This window comes from Vicia villosa, linkage group LG7, assembly GCF_029867415.1.
Source record: "Vicia villosa cultivar HV-30 ecotype Madison, WI linkage group LG7, Vvil1.0, whole genome shotgun sequence".
In the NCBI taxonomy this organism is placed as follows: Eukaryota; Viridiplantae; Streptophyta; class Magnoliopsida; order Fabales; family Fabaceae; genus Vicia; species Vicia villosa.
Genome location: NC_081186.1, coordinates 58,259,613 through 58,280,552, shown reverse-complemented (window position 1 = coordinate 58,280,552; position 20,940 = coordinate 58,259,613). Strand labels below are relative to the sequence as shown.

The 20,940-nt window shown below is 31.3% G+C and overlaps 1 protein-coding gene and 2 long non-coding RNA genes across 3 annotated transcripts; 1 reads left to right on the top strand and 2 right to left on the bottom strand.

Moving 5' to 3' along the window:
• Positions 1-2,954: 2,954 nt before the first annotated feature.
• LOC131617260 (uncharacterized) lies at positions 2,955-7,795 on the bottom strand. Its single transcript, XR_009288510.1, has 3 exons — positions 7,429-7,795; positions 3,975-4,042; positions 2,955-3,235 (listed from the first exon to the last, which is right to left on the bottom strand). It is a non-coding gene; the product is annotated as an uncharacterized LOC131617260 (long non-coding RNA).
• Positions 7,796-13,186: 5,391 nt separating this feature from the next.
• LOC131618606 (uncharacterized) lies at positions 13,187-13,661 on the top strand. The gene is made up of 3 exons (XR_009288907.1): positions 13,187-13,277; positions 13,376-13,463; positions 13,552-13,661. It is a non-coding gene; the product is annotated as an uncharacterized LOC131618606 (long non-coding RNA).
• Positions 13,662-17,616: 3,955 nt separating this feature from the next.
• On the bottom strand, positions 17,617-20,936 carry LOC131619131 (uncharacterized). The gene is made up of 10 exons (XM_058890270.1): positions 20,912-20,936; positions 19,399-19,489; positions 19,186-19,342; positions 18,838-19,105; positions 18,658-18,748; positions 18,447-18,574; positions 18,278-18,368; positions 18,042-18,198; positions 17,767-17,936; positions 17,617-17,674 (listed from the first exon to the last, which is right to left on the bottom strand). Exons 1-10 carry the CDS (start codon positions 20,934-20,936, stop codon positions 17,617-17,619), a joined length of 1,236 nt encoding a protein of 411 aa, XP_058746253.1.
• Between the last annotated feature and the right edge of the window lie 4 nt (positions 20,937-20,940).

The following is a 20,940-nucleotide window of genomic DNA, read 5'->3' as shown; positions in this document are numbered from 1 at the left end:
TCATTTTCTATTTCCTGTAGCTAAACTTTTTCACACACACAAAAAGTTATAAATTGTTTTAAGTAACAGCTGGAATGGACAGGAAAAATAGCCAAACCGTAAAAACTATTTCTCAATGTTGCCTTCTTCCATACCTATTTCCCATGGTGGCTCCTGTTTTTGATTTTCCCCCTCTTCATTGTCATCTTACTAATTATGAATTCATAAATTAACAAATAATAACTAAAATAAAAAATAATATCTAAACAATTTGCAGCACTTATTTCTGGAGTTTTGAAACGATAGCTTCTTGAATAGGTGTTTACGCGATTTGAATCTCTTCCCAAACCTTATTATCAACTCTGTATGCGAAGTGGAATTCAGGGTCGATAAAGGTCAAATCGTCAAGTGAGTCGGTGAACCTAACTTGGTTCAAGTTGTTACCGTTTAAGGGCTTGTTTTTTAATGCAGTGGATGAGTTATTGTAAATGAAGGTTATCTTGAGATTTAATCAGAAAATTACTTCATTTTTTTCTTCCGTTTTTAAATTATTCAAAGTTTAAACTAATTACTAGTAAAATTATCTTTGTTAAGAAAAGTGACCAATCAAATAAGAAAAATGTGAATACAGCACAAAAGGTTCATTATTATCGTAAAAGGAAAAATTTTGCTAAAAAGAAATCTTATACTCCTAGATATAGAAACAATTTTGTACCTACTTACTTCTATTGTGGTATTGATAGTCATACGTCTAATGCTTGCGATGTTAGAAACTTTAGTGTGACAAGTGAATATTATGTGTGAGTTAAAAAGGAAAGTAACTATATATGATGGACCCAAAGCACATTGGGTACCAAATCAAACTTAATTTATTATATAGGTTTGCTTTAGGATCACTTAAAATCTATTGTATTTTGATAAGTGGTGGTTCTAAGAATTTGATGGGAGACATAGACTAACTTTCAAATCTAGTTCTAAAGTCCAAGGGTGATTTCACATATGGGGAATACCTTAGATTTTTTCTTTACCCACCTCCTTATGGGAGTCACCCCCAGCGAAAAACCCATTTTACCCCGCTTCGGAAATGCATTTCCGAAATATTTTTTTTTTCAAAATTTTTCCAGACTTCGGAAGTGCATTTCCGAAAAAATCCCAAAAATTGGGATTTTGACTAATTCGGAGATGCATCTCCGAAACAACAAAAAAAATCTTAAAAAATCCCAAAAATTAATTTTAGGATATTAATTAATTCACATTACATAAATTTGATATAATTTATGAGTAATAAATAATAATAATTATATATTTTGATATAATTTATGAATTATGAATAATAGTTATTATATATTTCTATCCTAATTCAAATTTTAAAATTTAAAATAATTTTAATTAAAATAATTAAAATAATTTCACTTACAAAATAAGTTATAATTTTTTATTTATATATCTATAATAATTGTTAATCTTTATAAAAAAATAAGATATTCTTATTTTAAAACAAAACTCACGTTTTTATTTTCTTTAAAAAAATCATATTCAATTAATTAAAGTAAATAATAAAATTGTTTCAATTTTAAATAGAATAAAAAATAATGCTCAAAATGTGCATAAATAATGAATAATAAGCACACAAATATGTAAAAATAAAAAATATATATAATATTTTTTAAAATGTTTAAAACTGATTACAAAATATTATCAATTTCATTGTTCACTTTATATAATATTTTTGGATTAATCATTAATCCTTGTTTGTTTTTATATTTACTATTTATATAGTTTTTATATTTTAACGCACTATTTAAAAATATAATAATTTTTATAGTGTATATAAAGTATATATAATATAAGTTTATTTAAATAAAAATAACAAAATTTGATTGAAGGTCTGAATTTTTTTTATTTCAATATAACGTTTATTATTTATTAATATTAAAAAATTTATAATTTGAAAATTAAAAATTAAAATAAGTTTGCTGAATATAATTTTTCTTAATTATCAAAATTGTCATTTGTTTAAAATTGAGATAAACCATTATTTAATAAAAAATAACATTTCCTACAAATAAATATTAAAAATCACGTATTTTTAAGAAAAATTAATATAAATTACGTGATTATTATTATTAATTATAATACATTATTTTTATTATTTATTAAGAAAAAAATGTGATTTTTTAATTAAAAAAACGTGTATTCATTATTTGAAACAAATTTCACAATTATTTAAAATACAATTATATTTTTTTTCACAATAAAATTATTATGCTAATTATTATTAAGTAAGAATCTTGATTTATATAAGTTAATAAAATAATTTTTAACTTTAAAATTGTTTAGGAAATTTTGATTCACCTTAATTTTATTGATTTACCTTCATTTTATTGATTCACTTTCATTTTATACCTACTAATTATATTGATTCACCTTGATTTTAATTTTTTAATAATTATTGAATTATTTCGGAAGTGTATATCCGAAATATTCCAAGACTAATTTGGTCTTGGAATATTTCGGATATGCATCTCCGAAAACACCTCCCTCGGTGTTTTCGGAAATGCATCTCCGAAAACTCAAAAAAGGGGGTGTTTTCGAAAATACATCTCCGAAAACACATTTTTTTCGTGTTTTCGGAAGTGCACTTCCGAAATCACCCTTTTTTCAGAAAAAAAGTGATTTCGGAGATGCATTTCCGAAATATGGGGGCATTCTGGGAATTTCGCCAGGGGTGGCCAAGAAGGTTAGGAGGTCTGTTAAGAAATTTCCATACCTTAAAGGAATAATTCTTGGCATTGGAAAAGTTGAAGCACTAACTTTCACATTCATTGAAGAAGTACCTTATGTTGAAGGACTAAAGTAAAATCTTCTAAGCAAAAGTCAACTTTGTGACAAAGACTTCAAAATCATATTCACCAAAGATGAATGTTTGATGAAGTCACTCATGAGGTAAAACTCATAGGTATAAATTTCTTTTATTTTTATAAATTTCTCTATATTTTTAAAAGTCTTTTCCCATCTTTTTTGTTAATGACAAAGGGGGAGAAGATATATACATGTGTATGTGTATGCTTGTCTCTAACTATTGCAGCCCAAAAGAAAGATGCAAATTCTATATGAATCAAGGGAGAGCTTTGATCAAGGGGGATTTATCAAAGACATGGGGAGCATTCACATAAGAGATTCATGCATTCCAACTTTTGATTGTTTGTCATCATCAAAAAAGGGGAGAAAGTGAAGTCAAGACTCTTCATCCAATCTGTTTTGATGAAGAAAAAGAACAAGTCAAATAATCATGTCAAAAAGTATGGAAAAAGCTTCAAGAACAATGTATAAATTCAAGTGCCCAAGTCTTATCATGGACAAAATCTAGCAACAAATTATTCAAGACTTTTACTTTGAAGACTATCATGAATCTTGATTAATAAAGGGGGGTTATATATATTAGGGGGAGAAATTCTTTCAGGAAATTTCAAAATATCAAGAGGATTAATTGTCATCATCAAAAATGGGGAGAATGTGAAGTCAAGACTCAATGAAGAACTTTGATTTTGATGAAGACAAATCTCTTAATGACAAGAAGGCAAAGACGAGTTTTAAAGTTAAAGTATCAAGGATCAAGGATTTGGATTCAAGCTTGCATTTCAAGAAGGTATAATGACTATACTTACATTCTCTAAAGTCTTAGATGCTCAAGAAATCAGCCAACTATTGCATAAACTATCCATGATCTTAGCAAACCTTTGCAAAATCTTTTATTCAAGTTTTACACTGGGTAAATCGATTTCCCCAAGCATGAAATCGATTTACCACTGAACCAAAACATTTCAAGAAGCAAAAATTCACATTTTGCACTAATGATATCGATTTACCTAAGGAGGAAATTGATTTCCCTCTATTTGTTTTTGAATTTTTTGTTAACGTTACAACATGAAATCGATTTCATGCTAAGGGAAATCGATTTCCCTCTGTAAATTTTTGAAAAACAAGTAGCATACCTTACACCTCTTCATGCATCACTTCATGGAACCATTTCATTTCAACTTGATAATTGTTCATGATATTTCTGCATGTATTAAAATGGTTCTTAGAGGTATTATGTTCATATAAGTACATGGCTTTTCATAGTTCAAAAACTACATCTTCCAATTCAATTCTTTGAATTTTAGAATCCATTTCTTACATTCTTCAACATTTACTCAAGATTTCTTGTGCATACTTTCACATTATCCAAATCAGAAAAAAAATCTTGAGCAATCTATTACTTTAATAATTGTGAATTATTGTCATTGGAAAGGGAAGATCAATTATATTGATACATCACTCAAAGTGATAATTATTCTACAAATTTCATACTCTTAAAAATCTTGTTGTATTCATATCTTATTTTTCAGGATTGTTGGAATTAAGATTATTTGGTTAGATCTTACTATCTAGGATTGTTGGAAGTAAGAAGTTGAAAGTGAGAGGATTGTTCTTGGTGGTTTGGGTGTTAGAAGATTGTAGGATAAGTCTTGGGATTAGGCTTGTACAAATATCTAACAATTAGTGAAATCTGTTACTGCGTAAGGGGATTAAAGTACTCTCGAATTGTGAAGGGAACCAGGATATATCCTTGTGTTTTTTATTTTTCTGCACTTTATTGCTTTCATAATCTCACCATAAACCAGAACAATAATTCCATCAACACTAAAACCGGATAAATTTTCAAAGTCCTAATTCAAAACACCCCCCCCCCCCCCTCTTAGACGCATTTCGTACTTACATATGAAAGCAACTTGTGCTTTCAAAATTTAAAAATAGGAAAAAAAATCGTTTGAAAAAAATATTAAAACATGACTCATCTAAATTTTGTAAAGAATTAAATATAGATTTTTTTCTCAGAGACTAATTTGGACTCTTTTTTTTATGAGACTAAAACGGGTTTTCACTAGCAGTCTAGTCATTGTTCAAAAGTAAGAAAAAACCGGAAAAAAATATGGCTTAAATAGTTTTTTGGTCCCTGTAAGTTGGCTTATTTTTGGCTTTCGTCCCTGTATCTTATTTTTCTTGGAAATGATCCCTGAATATTAAAATCCTTTTGGTTTTAGTCCCTAAAGTTAAAATCCGCAGGAAAATCTGCAGGTTTCTTGCGGATTTTCTTTTGAATTTTCCTGCGGATTTTAATTTTAGGGACTAAAACCAAAAAGATCTTAGCATTCAGAGATCATTTTCAAGAAAAACAAAATACAAGGACGAAAATAAAAAACACGTCAACTTACAGAGACCAAAAGACTATTTAAGCCAAAAAATATTAGTAGAGGGACTAACATGCATTGGTTAAATTTTGTAAAGGATTTAATATGAACTGTTTTTCTTAGGGGACTAATCTGACCTCTGCAGTTTTTGTAAGGGACTAAAATGGATCTTCATTCTTAAATTAAAATATAGTAAAGACTCATTTTGGTCTCTCACAAAAATTACAAAACACAAATTTATCCCAAAAAAAACTGATATAATCCCTAACAAAATTTAACCGGGTGATATTAGTCCCTCCAAAAAAAATTGAATTTAAAAAAAATTATGTACAAAAGGAGTAATATGGCCCGTTAAAATTTTGTAAGAGATTAAATCCGATTTTTTTTTTGTCATGGATTAATTTGAGTTATATATTTTTTGTGCTGGATCAAAATGGATCATCCCTCAAATGAAAAGTCGAGCATTGCATCTATTCAAAGTGACCACGAAAGTGAATTCCAAATAATGACAACAGAAATTGATCGGTATAATTGAAAAGTAACTACCATTTAACTTGAATGGACTTAGGTTCATATGTTTTATTATAAGTTCAGAAATATTTAATATTACTTCAAAGCATGAAAATTATGGTAAAGACATAGGATATGACTTAAAGGCCATTATAAAATTCAACGTGACAGTACAATCACAATTTAAAAGGAGAAAAAAATTGATTTAAAAAAATATTAACAAAAATAGTAATATGATTCGATTAAATTTTATAAGAGATTAAATAGGTCTGTTATTTATCGAGAATTAATTTGGATTTTTTTAGTTTTTATAAGGTAACAAAATGAGCCTTCACTAATTAAATAATCTCTCTATTGTATTAAATTAATCACGTTGTTGCAATTAATCAAGTGTCACAACTCACAAGATGTAAAAAAAGGGAATATATGTATCATTTTAAAATATTAATAATACTGTGCATATAACTAATCTACGGTCTGGGTTTTTTTAATATTTTATAGATAGTGTATTTTTTTTTTATCTATTAGAACACAACGTTGGTAATATTTAGAAGTTCAAATTAACACTCCTCAACTCTCCATTCTCTCTTAAACCTTAAATCAACACTCATCAGTCCTCAATATGAATGCATATCATAAAAATCTGTAGAGTGGTCAAGAGATCGACACATCCGCATAACTAATTGATGAGAGGTTGCAGTTTGGGGAACATCCGCATAACTAATTGATGAGAGGTTGCAGTTTGGGGAACATCCGCATAACTAATTGATCGACACATCCGCAAAACACTAATTGTCCTTCGGTACTACTGTGTGCCCATTGAATTAAATTCATTCATTACATTTCATATCTACCTCAATCACTTTAATTCAACTAAAATTAAGGAGTAACAATGTACTCTTGCATATAGAGTAAAGAAGCATTTTAACAGTTTTATACACCCTCCGGTCACTATTATAAGCAAAAAAAAATGGTCTAATTCTTGGTCACTATTATAAGCAAAAATCAATTATTACTAAATCATTTAATGCTGTAATTCCTAAGATACCCCTATATTTCATTTTCCAATACTTCATTAAATTTAATAAAGAGGATATTATAGTAAATTTAATCAATGTTTTCTCCAAAATCTAAAAAGTTAACTACACTTAATTGAATTTCTTAATAATCGTGAAAACCATTTTTTTTGCTTATAAATGTGACCGGAGGGTGTAACATATAGCAGCATCCCCATGCATGATATCAAGAATATTAATTATTATTACCCTAGAGAGAAAATGTAGGGTCAAACATTTCAATACACACCTCTAACACACCAATAATAATTAATGTGGGTTTCTTTCCTCTGATGATTGTGAGGGTGAGAGAATCCTACGTGGAAGATAGGCATTATTTTGGTCTCTCTAAACACTATAATAAAGGATTTGTGTAAAGTTTGTTTTAGTCAGTATAAAACATTGATGACATAAAGGATTAAGCAATTTTTATTTTCTATTTGATAACTTTGTTAAAATTATCTAATAAAATTCAGTGACTAAATTTGTTCAACCATACTGACGGTGGCTAAAATCGGTCCAAAACTTCATGTCACCATCGTGAAAAGGTTCCACAGTCACAGATGAAAAGAGAGAACAGTTTCAGAAAAAGAAAAACGTGAAAAATAAATCAAAATCATATCTATCTTCTTTGAAAAGTTTTGTTTTACCTCGGAGAAGAAGGACAAAATGTGATAGTATAATCAGCAGCAGTACAAGTAAAAGTGCTCGTAGCATCATCAAACTCCATCCACTGCAACAATACTCCGGGCTTCCAAACGCGCCACACGCGCTATTACACACGTCACCGCCATCCACTCTCAATTCCGACGGACATCTCCGGTTAAGATCCACAGCCAGTGGATCAAAAATTTGTGAGCTTGAAGGCAAGTTTGTTGATGATCCGTGTGAGTTAGTCTGAAGCATTGGTAGCCCTTGATAAGTTCAAATGGATGGTGGAGATTGTTTTGGATGAATGGATTGGAATGAAAATTTGGTTTTGATCCTTCTTGTATGAAAATCGTGTGATATTCTCAATGTGGTCCCCAATTTGCCTCTCATTTTCTATTCCTATTTAATTGGACATAAGCAAATAACAAAATAATAATACTACCAAAAAAAAGGATTGTTAGTGACAATAATAAAAATAAGAATAACAAAAAAATAGAGAAAGAGAAAAAAACTTGAGAGAAATGAATGATTTTAATTTTAATTAATAATTCAACTTAAATAACTTTTAAATTGAATTAAGAATTAAAATAAAAAATTAAAATTAATATAGTAGTAAAAGAGAAATAAAAGGAATATTAAACAAATAAACTTAAATAAAAAAATAAAGAAAATGAAACTCTAAACCTTTAATTTGCATTGGAAGTTGAATCTTTGAATTTTAGACTTGAACTTCCAAGCATTTCATTGAAAAGTAATTGGTGAATAAGACATGTCACTAGGAAAGAATATGCAGTGCATGAGAAATCTTTTTGGAAACGACATAAGATACGAGGAGTAATAAATGATCGTCATAATTTGATTTTAGTCAATTCCAATAAATTAAAACACACTACTCAAGTGGCACTTGGTAGAGTTAATGATAGCATAACCAAAGTTAAACGTATTAATCAAGCCTGAGTGACACGTTTTAATATTCTCATAATTAGATCAAACAATCTTCATCTGATCAAAGACATTTTTTACCGAAACATCTTTTGATGACTGAGGCTCTGAATAAAAAGAAAATGAAATGCATTTTGTTTAAATCAGAATCTCATTTCGTCAGACTCTAACTGAACACTAAAGCATATCTGATTCTAATGAAATCTCACTGTGGACAATAATCTATTTTCATATTCTTCAAAATAAACAAGAATTTATCTTTAGCTAAGGGTTTTATAAAGATATCAGCCCATTGATGGTCTGTATCTATGAATTTTAAAAAGAACCCCTTTCTGAACATTGTCTCTAATGAAATGGTGCTTTATTTCAATATGCTTAGCCCTGGAATGTAAAATAGGACTCTTACTTAAGCAAATAACAGCGGTGTTATCACAAAAGATAGGGATGTTACTCTCATAATCTGATAATCTTCTAGTTGACTTTTTATCCATAGCATCTGAGTGCTGCACAGAGAAGTAAAAATGTATTCTGCTTTTGCTGTTGAAAGAAAAATTGTTGATTGCCACTTGCTTGACCATGAAACTAGATTATTTCCTAGAAACTGAAAGTTTCCAGAAGTGCTTTTCCTTTCTAGTCTGTCTCCAGTGTAATCTGCATCATAAGAACCATAAAGAGTATACTCTGATGTTTTTTATACATCAATCCAAGGTTAGTGGTTCCTCTCAGATACTTAAGAATTCTCTTAACAACAGTTAAATGAGATTCTCTAGAATCAGATTGGAAACGCGCACACAAATGAACACTGAATAAAATATCAAGTCTAGAGGTTGTTAAGTAAAGAGCCTATCATACCACGATAAAGCTTCTGACATACCTTTCCACTTACCTCTTCTTTCTCCATAACGCATGTTGGATGCATCAAAGTCTTAGCTAACTTGTAATCCAGCATATTGAATATATTCAGAAGTTCTTTAGTGTACTTACTCTGATGAATGTAAGTAGCCTCTGGTCTTTTATCAATTTGAATTCCCAGAAAGAACTTTAATTCTCCCATCATACTCATCTCAAACTCAGCCTATATCATCTTAGAGAATTCCTCGCAAATAGAAGGATTAGCAAAACCAAAAATAATATCATCAACATAAATTTGAACTATCAAAATATCAATTTTGAATGTTTTACAAAAGGTTGTAGTGCCAACCACTCCTCTGGTGAATTTGTTTTCTAAAAGAAAACCACCCAATTTGTCATACCAAGCTCTGGGAGCTTTCTTTATACCATAGAGAGATTTCTTAAATTTATAAATAGCATCTAATTTCTCAGAGCTTTCAAATCCAGAAGGTTGTTTGACATACACTTCTTCAGATATATATATATATATATATATATATATATATATATATATATATATATATATATATATATATATATATATATATATATATATATATATATATATATATATATATTCAGAAATGCACTCTTAACATCCATCTGATAGAGGGTGATATTATGATTAACAGAAAAATAAATAAGTAAACGAATTGCTTCAAACCTTGAGTCTGAAGCAAAGGTTTTTGGATACTTTATTCCTTCTTGTTGACTATAACCTTATGCAACCAGTCGTGCCTTGTTTCTGACAACTTCACCTTTCTTATTGAGCGTGTTTCTAAACACCCATCTGGTCCCAATAACACGGGAACCTTTATGCTTCTGAATAAGATCCCATACGTCGTTCTTTGAGAATCGGTCCATTTCTTCTTCCATTTCCAAAATCCAGTTCTTGTCTAGAAGAGCTTCTTCAATATATGTGGGCTCAATCAGAGACACTAATCCCAGAAGAGTTTCTTCAGACGGTTTGAAGGCTGATCTGGTTCTGACAGGAGCATTTTGTTTATCAGAATCAATTCTTTAGGGTGTGAAGTTGCAATTATGTTCCTCTTCTATTGTGGGGGATCAGAGGGAACATCAACAGCTTCAACTGCAGGAGCTTATGATTCTTTGACTTTTAACTCCTTCTCTTTAGGTTCTGAAAAGGTTATCTCCAAATCTGTAAACTTTTCAACTAGCTTTGACTTTTCAAAGTCAAGCTTACCATCGAATATGACATGAATTGATTCTTCCATAATTCATACGGAGTCTTACCCAAAATAGATCTTATGGAAGTCATATTCTGAACATCACACACTGTATTCATTGCTTCTGCACAAAATTGCTTAGCCATGTGAGTCTCTTGGATCATGGTGCTTCTCTTGCAAGGTTCTATTCTTCCTCTCTACAATACCATTCTATTGTGGAGTTCTGGGACAAGATAAATCATGTGATATGCCATTCTTATCAAACAGACTCTCAAAGTCTTTATTCTCAAATTCTCCATCATGATCACTTCTGACTCTGACTATCTTGCAGCTCTTTTCGTTTTGCACTTGAGAACATAGGGTGGCAAATACATAATGTGACTAGTCCTTTTGCCTTAAGAATTTTACCCATGTCCATCTATTGTAATCATCAACAATGACTAGTCCATATTTCTTTCCATTGATAGAAGCAGTTTTCACTGGTCCAAACAAATCGATATGAAGAAGTTATATTGGTCTAAAGGTAGAAACAACTTTCTTAGCTTTGAAAGAGGTTTTTGTAAACCTACCTTTCTGACATGCTTCACAAAGAGAATCTGAAGAAAACTTCAGATTGGGCAAGCCTCTAACTAATCCAAGCTTATTTAGTTGAGAAATTTTTCTCATACTAACATTGCCTAGACGTTTACGCCAGACACATTGTTCTTCATTAACAGACAGAAGACATTTTACATTCTGATTTTCCAAATCAGATAACCTTATTTTGTAAATGTTGTTCTTCCTCTTACCATTGAGCAGGACTGGGCCATTCTTCTGACTAACAGCCTTATAGGATGTTTGATTGAAAATGACGTCATAACCATTGTCACTAAGTTGGCTAATTGACAATAAGTTATGTATCAGACCCTCAACTAAAATAGCATTATTAATAAAAGGGAGCTTACCATTACATAGGGTTCCAAAGTCAATGATCTTTCCTTTCTGTTTGCCTTCGAAACCAACGACTCCTCCAGCTTTAAGTTCCAAATCTTGGAACATATGTCTTTCTCCTATTATGTGTCATGAACAATCACTGTCCAGGTACCATGATTGGTGTTTCAGTGGCGCCATCATTGCATTGCATTGTTGTTAACATTATGAATTCTATGCTTGATTGTATATGTGTGATATAATTGTTGTTGATGTTGTGAAGGTGTGTGATGTGAAATAAATAATTATGCATGATATATTCAATGTATACTTATTATTATATCTTATTTTATATTGTTGTGATATCTCACCCTTCTGTTGGAATGATGCTTTATACGATATCGTGCAGATAGTCAGGTATAGTTCTGAGGCTACAGAGTTTGGAAGTGGTTGCTCTTCATTTTATTCGAGTGGGCGTCATTTGTATTTTGGTACTCCGTCATGTCTTCAGTTTAAAAACAAGAAAAATTAAAAACATCCAAACAAATCATTTGTCTTGTTAATATTGTACTAACATTTTAAATATATTATTTTTATAAAAAATATATTAGTTTTAAAATAATTGATTTGTATTAATAATTTAATTGAAATACACTAACAGTATAAAAAATATTTACACTCTCAATTTATCATAACCATCGATAAATTTCAAATGTTTGATATTTATTTTAACTTTTTTTTTAAAGTAATACAATTGAATTATCATCATACATTGATGATGTAATTTTTTTTACATTAACAATGCATAACAATTAAATTCTTTAATTTAATAATTCATATAAATAACTAGTGCGATACCCGTGCATGCGCACGGGTACGTGTTGGTGCCGTGTCATTTGGGTCAACTAATATTTATTTGTCTACCTTAAATTTTTGTAAATATTTTTGATGTTTTGATAAATATTTATTTGAATATATTTGGATTATGCATACCACGGGCACCCGTCGGTCTTGCGCATTGGGTTTTAGGGCACTTAAATAAAATAGGGAAAATGAATATATATGTGTAAGTTAATATAATAAGGTAAAATAATTTAAATAGGTTAAAAATATATGTTGGGCCTTATAGTTTCTTAATATATGTAAGTTAATAGGACATTAAAGTTTATTGGGCCTTAGATGGTTAACCTTGGTGCAGAATACCTAATTTAATTGTTAGACCTAATATGTTAATAGGCCCACAAAAGAATCCTATTATTGTTATTGTTACATAACGTTGGCATTTAAAATTAAAGAAACGTTGGATTTCATAACTCTTCAACGTGTTGGTAATCAAAGGTTGTGTCTTCTTAAGTCTGTGTTTGGCATTGTTGCTGTAAGAAACGCAGGGTCCGGTGATACGTTTGAAGAACAAAATGTCACAACCAAGAAGGTATTCTCTTCGAATAAGGTATGTGCATGTGTTACTGTTTATGTTGTTTGCAGAGTTTATTAGAAGATATTCATCCATTTAGAGGTCGCAATGTTGTTTTGATTTTAGTTCACCCGATCGGTTGGAGTTGCAAACACCATGGGAGCTGCTCACAGTTGAGAGGATACTGAGTGGGTCGTATGAGAATGAGGATGTTATGGAGGAATGGAAGAAACAACATGAAAGATTGAATCTTGTCGAAGAGGCTGCCAGTGTTGTCGAAAATAAACGGTAATCTTATAGTTTTATTTTATTTTTTGCATTGAATTCCATTTAACCTCCACAAAATTGAATGTGTTTCCCGAATAATGTGTTACAACTTAGTTTAATGAATAGTTTGTATGTTATTGTGTTGAAGGAATGATGGAGATGGGATAGGAAGTTCTGTGGGATTATCAGATACTGCTGATTTGAATGAATACATAATGATATCTTCTGATAGTGAGAGGTAAAGTTTATTTATAAGTGATAGGGAATATATTATAGTTATAGGTATACTGATGTTGTTGTGTTGGAATTTTGTTGTAAATGTGGTGTTAATTTCAGGGAAATGAGTCCTATACAGGAGGAGCTGGAAGAAGCATACTGGACTCGTGAAGTTCATGATGTAAAGAAGTTTTGCTCAAATGTTATGGTAAGCAGTGTTCAAAGTCTATAGTTGTTGGCACAATGGTGTTATACACAGAAGTAATGTAACTGATATTGTCTGTCAATGAGTGCAGCATATTCCTGCAGAAATAGTAGACAAATGTGGACTTGCTGGAATGGCAGAGATTACCCTCAATGATGTGGACAACGGGTACCCATATGAGTGCAATGTGAAGAAGAGGCCAAAAAAAATGAAACATATTTGTATGGAGAATGGTTTGATTATGTAAGGGCAGCTGAATTGAAAGAAGGAGATAAAGTGCACTTTGTGATTTATTACCCGCCAGTGTTAGATATTATGGTTACAGTGGAACGCAGTGGTGATCGTTGATAGAGTTGTTGGTTAGGCAATGTTTGTGGTGGATGTATAGGACTGTTTGTTGGCAGTTTGGTTTGTATGGGAATTATCGTTTTGTTTTTTTGTTGTAATGGTGGATGTGAACAAAGATTAACAATTAAGGTACTATGTATGGTTTTAAATTAAATATTATCAAATTTGGTTTTAATTTGCCATGGTTTTATATGCAAAATTGATTACCAATCTGTTTTTAAATTAAGTATTGCTTATTATAAGTATTGAACAGGATTTCTATTAAAATTGATCATAATAGGGTTCCTAATTTCATTATTGTTGGTATAAGTAGGGGTATGGGTCATGTAAATGGTAGGCTATTAAATCTAAATGGTGAACATACAACAATGGACTTATGAATAGTTGAAAATCCAATTTAATAGGAGTATATGTTAAAGAGTAGTATGGTAGTATTAAATGGTTATAAAATAGCTGTAATGTGTTATATTATATTGGGATGTGAAAGATCAATAGGGTTATGGGCAGTTAATGTTTTTTGTGAGGAATATAAATAAAATGAAAACTGTTTTGAAGTGATGTAAATGCAAAGAAGACTAATTGAACAATCGCATTGAATTCTATTGGACTGTGGAAAAGTTGCAGGTATGTGAAGAGTCCATTTAGAGTGTTATATAAGTAATGTATAGGAAGTTTGAAAGCACTAAAAACTGAAGCAGTCATCATTACTCTGCAACCAATAGTGTAAGTCGCGAACTTCTGAAAAGATGGAAGGAAGTGTTGATCAAAAAATGAGAGGTAAAGGTAAACATATCATTTGAATGGTTGTTCTGTTACATTTTGAATTTAAAAGTTATATATGGTTGCATGCAGGTGAAGAAAACTCGGTGAACCAAATGGCTATGGAGAAAGCTGTCACTTGTGATAACTCTGTGTATGTTTGAATTTAGAATGTTTGATAACACATTTATTTATTCACCATGTTGTTTGTTTCTATTATGTTTCAGATGCCATGAACCGGATGGTGAGGATGTTAGTTGCCATGTAGAGCAGCCTGCTAAGTTACGACATTGTATCTAGAAGCAAGATGTGGCTAATGGGAAGATGGCTCAGTCATGTCTTCTTGTAAGTTATTATTCGTTTTAAGCTTATTGTCTTTCCCTATCAGTTAATGGGATAATGTAATGTTGTTTTATATTAATATTGCAGGAAATTCCTGAGCATATTGTGGCAAGTCGTTGGCTCAATGGAGCAAGGTTTGTAGATTTGGTTGACTGGGAAAGAGAAGTCAGGTATGAATGTGAAGTTCATCATACCAAAAAGGGTCAGATGTTCTTAGGGCGTGGTTGGTACAAATTTGCCAAGGAAAGGTGCCTGCTTGATGGAGACTCTATGGGTTTCAGCATTAAGGATCCCGTCAGCAAGGAGATACTTGTAACAATGTTGAAAAATTGAAAAATGATGTAAAAGTTTGTTATAAGTATCTATCTATTAAACATTTTGTAATTCCCTGGTGGACTTAGCTCCACCTTTATATTAATATATATGATTTTGGTATTTAGATGTTATGCTATAAATATATTACTTATGTTACTTGCATTACTAATATGCTGTTAGTAATATATATTACTGTTGTTACTTGCATTACTAATATGCTGTTAGTAATATATATTACTGCTGTTACAGATTTACTGTGATTAATTTTTAAAACTTAGACATTGTTAAAAACCTCTTTATACACAACATTTGTAGTTTTCCCCCTGAATTTCTTTTCTTCATCATGTATCAGTATTTTGATTCCCTTTTTTGTTGTTACTCTTGACAATGCGTCATAAATCTGGCCATGTGTGAATACATCTTTTGGTAAGTACAAACCAACATTATCCAATGACTGTCCCTGTAATTTGTTGATTGTCATAGAATAGGAAACTATAATAGGGAACTGTCTCCTATTCAGTTTGAATGGCCATGTTTCTTGTCAATGTTAATACCTCAACTGAATGCCATATGTAAGATGCATTTATGGCACAGTGTACAATATCTGCCTCTGGGTACGACAGGTAAAATCTGTCTGAAATCGCTACCGAAAACAACAACCTTTTCACCAAATACATCAGTTGAATTTTTGTTTGCACTCATAACATCTTTCAAAGTTCTGTCAAGCGATTCTATTGCATACTTATGCGCCATTGGTGGCTCATCCCATATTATAAGCTTTGTCTGTCGTAACATGTCTGCAACATCATCGTTGAACTGAAATATTATTACACATATATATTGTTACCTCCTGGAAGTAACAATATCAATTCCAATTACAATATTAAACTGTATGAAATCTACAATATAAAACTGTATGGATTCACATTACTCAAGTGATAACAGCTGTTATGAAACAAACAGATATAATATTAATGGGGTATGTTGGAAAGTTGATTGGGATGAGGCAATAAGTGAAGCATTATCTGCTATATACTTTATACAATGCAAATGGAAGGTCTTGTCATTATAATTTCAAAACGTTATGCACAATCTTTATATTACCTATTATAACAGTCCTTATTAATGAGAACATGAATGGACATTAACATATTTCTAACTCTCATGTGTACCTTTATTTAACTCAGTAGGTGATCCCATTCAATCCAATTGCAACAGGCGCTCAGATAAATGTCAACAATTTGAAGAGAATACATACAATGTCATATGCGCAGCTATATTAATTTTGATTATTTATAACATTCAACGAAGCATTTTGTCGGTGCATGCTAGTTGTGTGGACTTCTCAGTAAAAAGGCAAGTTCATTTTCACGTGAGTAACTCTTGAATAAGGTTTATGTGTCTTTTACCCGTGTAGTCGTAACCAAGATTGCTAGTTTGGATATTGGAATTGAGTAAAAAACAAAGAATATCATAGCAGTTGAATAGATGATTAAGGAAAAACAGAAAAGTCTTATATTAAGATAACAAAAACAGACTTACAAGTCTGATTTGTTTATGTGGCAAATAAAACAAAAAACAAATAAAGTGGAAAGGAAATAAAACATGTCCACACCATAAAACAAAATCACACCCAAACATACTTAAAATTATGCAGGAACTACTAATCTATCTTCTCTATTTTTATAATTTTCTTTAACTTGTTTGATGAAAGTTCTCCATCACACGTGGCATCCGAGGTTGTTGACTCGCTTGATGCGCCTGGAAAGTGTCTTTTTCCAGTAGGAGTAAGTGGATCTGTGTTGTGCGTTGAACTCACATCAAGATCCTGTTACATAAGTGAACAAACATCACACAATTAATATTCAACAGTACATTAAAAGTGGAGTACATTTGAGTACAGTAAACGTCCTTACGACGACAAAATTAGGTTCGGATCGAACAGTGGTCATTGCTTCAACAGCAGGCTGTTTCATCTACAAATCATTCAAAACATAGTACAAAATCATAATATGCGCAAAGTCAGTTTACAATAATTTTAATTTGCATAACACATGCAAAGATTAAATTCAAATACCTCATTTGTGTCAAACTGATCAGCAAGCTCTTTCACGAAAGGGTCATTCTTCAATAGCATAACGACAGAGGCATTCTTCCAACGTGGTTGCCACTTAACTTTGAAAGCCATCTTGCAATCCAACATCTGATCCAATGCCAGTGGGAATTCCAAGGGATCATGAATGCCAGCCTGTAGGAGATTGCAAGACAAAGATCAGTTAACTCTGGCATAATTGTCTATGTTTTTCCAACGGTATGTAAACGGAAATACCTTAATCATTGTATGACGCAGCTGAGAAGCAGACAATCCCAAAATTAACTCACACTCTCGATCCTAAAATAAAAAGTTACAGCTATTACCGGCATGAGTAACCTCAATCTCAATCTTATACCTACATTCGCAGTATACATAGAGCACTCAAAATGGTCATGTTCAGTACCTTGACAATCACACATATAAATGAAATAACATAAAACATGTGACAAGGATGTTAATCTAAAAATCTCTGCCTCAGTGAAATGTCCAGCCTCACACTCAAACGGAGCTCTGTCACCACGCGCAATACATGAGCAAGCATGACAACCACGATAATACCAGCCATGCGGAGAGGCAACCAGCATTTTAGTTTCTCCCACAGTCGCACAAAATGTAATCTGCAATTATGGAACCAAAAGATAATACGATACACAGTCAAATGCAACGGAAAAATGGAAATATATACTAAATCAGAATAAATGGCCAACAACTTCCAAACATACAGTTCTGAGTTTTATAATATCCCCTATAGGCATTACAACAGCCTTTGGAAGCAATTTCTGTACAGGAGTCATCTGTTGATTTTCAGAGTTCTGTGCTGAAAGCTGTGAATTGGAACCCTCCTGGCCAGACAACGTAATCATGGAATCCTTCGGAAAACTGTCAAAGGAAGACAGTAATGTAACAATCACATTGCATAAAAATTAAAACCACACAAGAGCAAATCCAGGGAGTATACCTTTCTATAAACTCTTTCATCGGCAGTAAATCAGTATTCAGACCAAGGACGGTAACATTAAACATGTTTGTCACGGACAGTGGAAACTTACCTATTCAAATAGAATGTTACATAACCATCTGTATCAAAATACAAGGATATCTAACACCAAACTTGATCAATTACTAACCCTGTTCCTTGACTTTAGCATATTGAATCATGACAAAAATAGGACCAGAATCATCTTCGCGCTCCTGCTTGAACTTCATGAATTGTTCAGCATAGGATTCCCAAAGCGTGCAATTGATAGTATTCTCACTGAAGAAATAATACAAACCATGTCATCTACATAGTCACATAAGATATGTTCGATAAATTATACAATAAATATGAAAACAAACCCCCCGTCACGCAACATCATGTTAATCTGCTGTTTCCGGGCACTTGATGTGGTCTGTGAATACCCAATACTTTCCACCATACCAATGACATCTAAAACACATACAGCCAAAAAAACCTTAAAATGAAACAACACATAAAAAATAAATCCAGTCAAACAGAATAGAGATAAAATATTCTACCTATTAGCACATCCTTGTTAAAGTTGCCGTTTATTATATCAGTAAATTTAGTAAACACCAACGGCTTTGGAGGTATTTCAGCGTTGTTATCATCCGTAACCGTAGTGCCAGCAGTAAACTTCAACATAAACTTATGAGACGAAGGTCTGAAAGCCGCAACATTAGCCTGAACCTTAAAATTGGAAACAGTGTAACTATGATCCAAGACCATTTTTTCAGAAAAAAGAGATACATGCGGTGCAGGAACAACAACATGTATGTCACTACCCTGGAAAAAACATTAAAATCAAACATACAACAAACCAGAAATAATATATGTAAAAACAACCGAACAATTCACTTCATTACCGATACATCAACAAAAATCATCTCAAAATGCTCCCTCTTGTTCGAAACAACTGTCCATTTGTGGTGCACACAAACAGAAACTTTCCAAAGTTCTTTGCTGTCATTGATGTCACATATTTTTGCTAATGGTCTTGCCATATTGAACACTGGTATGATACTGCAGAAAAGTGTAGCCAACCAATACCATAAATAACCAACTCATGTAGGAGTTACAAACTCTTCATTCCACTCTTCATTACATAACCATAACCGATGCTGAAGCTGAATGGAAAGAAGCATATAAAGTCCTCATTAAGCATAGAAGCTGCAAGGACAAACCGAACTTAATGCCAATTATATGAGACATCAATGGTGGAATATGGAACAACATACATTCATTAATCATCAAAATTACACATGGCGCATCAAGAAGAAACAAATTCTGCTTTAAGACTAAGCCACTTGGCAGCACCACATAGAAAGTTCAAAAAGATAGAACTTTCTTATATTATGGATTAAAAGTATATAAAGAATAATGATAGTACTTGTAATGAAGAATGATCACTTTAATATATTTGATAATAATATTAATTAGTTAAATAAGAATACTAATAATAATATATTTCCTCATTCTACTTTTTTAATATATCGGTGAGACTTAATGAAATAAAATTTATATATATATATATATATATATATATATATATATATATATATATATATATAGACACACACACATAGCATATTTTTCTCCTACAAAATAGAATATTTATACGATTATTTGATCGAATATTATTAACGGTTGAGATTTGATGTCAAATTAAACTTTGACACCTTGGTGTCATTTGATCATATATATTATATATTATATATATATATATATATATATATATATATATATATATATATATATATATATATATATATATATATATATATATATATATATATATATATATATATATATATATATATATATATATATATATATATATATATATATAGACACACACACACACATACACACATGTGTGTCTTTGTTCGAGCGCGCTTGCGTGTATTTTGTGTGTGTGTTGTGTATATAAATTTAATATTATTTTAACATGAGTGTATATGTGCGTGCGCGCGCGTCTTTGTTTGTGTGTCGTGTATATAAATTTAATATTATTTTAACATGAGATAAACTCTATGATTTTACGTTTTGATTTTACCTAGGCAAAACGAGTCAAGGTAAGAACTCGATTCTAACAACCTTATACCAACAATTTCACTTCTCTTGTGTTTCTTCTCCTTCATTCTTTGTAGTGAAAAAGTGCTTTTGGATGTTAAGTTTTGTTTTGTGAACGACCTTGAAAATGTTTTGGGGAATTGGTCTGAGAACAACACTGATTACTATACTTGGAGAGGTGTTTCATGTGACTTGTTGCATGTTGCGGTTGACTCAACCTTTCTGACTCGAAACTCACTAGGTCAATTTCATCTTTACTCGCTCTTTTACAAAACCAACTCCATCTTGATCTTTCAGCTAATCATCTTGTGGGTACCATTCCAAATTCTCTCTCAAATCTCACTAAATTAAAATATATTCTTCTTTATTAAAACCAACTCACTGGTCACATTCCAAATGAGTTGGATTGTTACCCAGTCTTCGATTTTTGTGAATCAGTGACAATAACATCACTATGAAATTCCATCTTCTTTGGGTAATCTTGTTAACCTTGTTGTCCTTAATTTAACGCAAAATTACCTTGAGGTTCACATTCCACAATCATTATC